General features: G+C 49.0%; 2 protein-coding genes across 3 annotated transcripts in view; one reads left to right on the top strand and one right to left on the bottom strand.

Moving 5' to 3' along the window:
• Positions 1–291, bottom strand: part of WDR4 (WD repeat domain 4) — a 34,700-nt gene extending 34,409 nt beyond the window's left edge. Inside the window, exon 1 of one of the 2 annotated variants that reach the window (XM_012002552.1) lies at positions 215–291. Coding sequence is in view for 1 of the 2 variants with exons in the window: in XM_012002550.1 (XP_011857940.1) it covers positions 109–197 (89 nt within the window). In the remaining variant the exon portion in view is untranslated. Of the gene's footprint in view, positions 1–108 lie in introns of both variants that reach the window. The other variant, XM_012002550.1, reaches the window with a different exon arrangement.
• A 511-nt stretch (positions 292–802) lies between these two features.
• Positions 803–2,919, top strand: part of NDUFV3 (NADH dehydrogenase (ubiquinone) flavoprotein 3, 10kDa) — a 25,157-nt gene continuing 23,040 nt past the window's right edge. Inside the window, exon 1 of the mRNA XM_012002610.1 lies at positions 803–856. Coding sequence (XP_011858000.1) covers positions 803–856 — 54 coding nt within the window. The remainder of the gene's footprint in view (positions 857–2,919) is intronic.

Genomic DNA, 2,919 nt, shown 5'->3' with positions numbered 1-2,919 from the left:
GTCACTCCAGAGCAGATGCGACCAAGCGGTGCCAGAGAAGCGGGGCCGCCAGGACCCGACGCGCGCCCGCAGCCTGGGCACCCTGTTCCAAGACCAAGGCCCCCTCACCTGCTTGCTGTGGAGGTGGCCAGGAATCGGCTGCCGCCCCGCACCACCAGCGTCTGCCCGCACAACGCCAGTCCCACAGAGCCCGCCATGTACCCGCCCGCCTCGCCGCCATACACATGTGCCCGCCTAGAGCCTCTTCCTGTCTGCACCGGTCGCTGACGCCAGGCGCAGACGCCGACAGATGACGTAGCCGTCACCTACTGCGCAAGCTCCAGGCGAGCCTGCCTTGAGCATGCGCGGCAGGCGTTGTGGCCGCCCTCCCGGTTGGGATTCGTGGCCTTCGGTGTTTCGGGCTTGGCGGTTCACTCACCAAGGTGGTCTGATGGCGTGCACTTCGCACGATTCCAAGTGCTTGCCTAATGTTCGTCCTTTCCTCTAGACGGGGTAGGGCTGGTTCTGGATCTTTTTCCGCTGTAACTGGAGAGACCTGATAGCTACTTGATGCGTGCCTCACATGAAGTCAGCAGTTCGAAACTAGCCTGACCAATATGGTGAAACCCCGTTTCTACTAAAAATATAGAAATTTGCTGGGCGTGGTGGCGTGCGACTGTAGCCCCAGCTACTTGGGAGGCTGAGACAGAAGAATTGCCTGAACCCGGGAGGTGGAGGTTGCAGTGAGTCAAGATTGCCCCACTGCACTCCAGCCGGGGCGACAGAGCGAGACCCTCTCTCTCAAAAAAAAAAAAAGTCCAAAATGTGGTCATGGGTGTGGGTGTCTCGGGTGGCGTTAAGTCTGAGGTCGCTAAAGGTAAGCCTACTTAATCTTTGCACTTAGAAAAGCCAAAGATGCCTTAAAATCTCCAAACTGGAGTGATATTTCCAACCCAAACTATGGTTAGTTTCCAGTGTTCATCCCAAGATCCCCAAAAGCCTCTTACAATCCCAGCATCAGGCACAAAATCTAGGATCTCATGGTCTGTCTTAGATTGGCTTGTCCAGTGCAGCTTCTCTTGATTCAGAGACTTACAAACTAAGAAGATGAATTTTCTCTCCCATGCACCCAACATATGATGGTGAACCAGGACCAGATAACCACAATAAATACTTGCATGTGAAAATGAGAAGAGGAGGAGACAGAGCAATCACGGGGCCAGAGCAATTCTCAAATCCTATTGGAAGCTGTTTTCAGGCCCTACAAGAATAAGAAGTCCTCCTTAACCAGGCCCGAGTTCTGCTTCCTGGGAGTGCCTCCCCAGGCTGTATCTCCGCACAACTCTTGCCTCTGCCCTCTTGGGTGTCCCTCCTTTTCCAGCACCTTCTTGGCCATTTTGAAGAAAAAGGCTTTTGAGACACTTTCTCAACCTACTTCCTGTCATTAGCAAATTGTGGACCCACAGATCTTTTTTCACTCTAAACTGTTCTCTCCACATTGTTGCAGCTGGTGGTGCTTTGTTCACTACAAGTCCCTTAAAAACTTTGTGGGCTTCTCAAGAATCTGATTCAGGTGCTCTCCATGCCCCAGAAGCCACTCTCACTAGTCTTTTTTTTTTTTGAGACAGAGTCTCACTTTCTCTCCCAGGCTGGAGTGCAGTGGTGCGATCTCGGCTCACTGCAAGCTCCCCCTCCCGGGTTCATGCCATGCTCCTGCCTCAGCCTCCCTAGTAGTTGGGACTACAGGCACCCGCCACCACTCCTGGCTAATTTTTTGTATTTTTTAGTAGAGACGGGGTTTCACGGTGTTAGCCAGGATGGTCTGGGTCTCTTGACCTTGTGATCCGCCTGCCTCGGCCTCCCAAAGTGCTGGGATTACAGGTGTGAGCCACCGCGCCTGGCCAACACTACCACTAATCTTGTTGAAACAAGCCTCGCTCTAAGATTTATAATATTTGTATATTGCTGAAAGGGTATACTAGTTAACATTTAAATCATTGAGATCACCTTGACTTCAGCATTATTCTTAAGGCCATATTTTACTAGCACCACTCTGAATTTGATCTTTGGCCCAGGTTATGACTTACTTTGAGAACTTGTTACCAACTATAGAGTCTAATAATACTTTCCCCAGCTCCAACCCAATGTATGTTCTAAATTCTGCTAGCGAATTTGTTTGTTTGTTTTTAACCACACTCTTTTCTATAAGTGTCTCAACATATTCAAGCAAAAGAAAAACAGGTTAATCTCAACATTATACTGAGATGATCTTTTTCAAGTCCCAGAATTCAGTGGTTGCCTTTTTCTCTGCCCATCTTACTGAAGGGAAACAATTTTACAAATCCTTCACCATGACACAGAGTCGTTCACCATTTATCCACCTCCCATAGTTTTTCTCACCATTGTTCCAGTGTTCACTACCAATTTCCCCACTGCTTTTCCAGACATCTAGTCCAAAGCTAATGCCACATGTTACAGTAGCACCCACTGCTAGATACAAATGTCTGTAGCATGCATATCTTCCTTGTAGTCCTAGATACAGATCAACAAGCTCATGAAAACTATCACTTTTTTTTTTTTTGAGATGGAGTTTCGCTCTTGTTGCCCAGGCTGGAGTGCAATGGCATGATCTCCGCTCACCAAAACCTCCACCTCCCGGGTTCAAGCGATTCTCCTGCATCGGCCTCCCACGTAACTGGAATTACAGGCATGTGCCACCACGCCCAGCTAATTTTATATTTTTAGTAGAGACAGGGTTTCTCCATGTTAGTCAGGCTGGTCTCGAACTCCTGACCTCAGGTGATCTGCCTGCCTCGTCTCCCAAAGTGTTGAGATTACAGGCATGAGCCACTGCGCCTGGCCCAACTATGGCCGTTTTTATAATTCATCGATTACATTAGCCTAGAGTGAGTGTGGGCTTTCTTTTTCAATTAAGAAATT

This window comes from Mandrillus leucophaeus, unplaced genomic scaffold (assembly GCF_000951045.1).
Source record: "Mandrillus leucophaeus isolate KB7577 unplaced genomic scaffold, Mleu.le_1.0 Scaffold69, whole genome shotgun sequence".
NCBI lineage: Eukaryota > Metazoa > Chordata > Mammalia > Primates > Cercopithecidae > Mandrillus > Mandrillus leucophaeus.
This window is presented reverse-complemented; position numbering and strand designations above follow the sequence as displayed.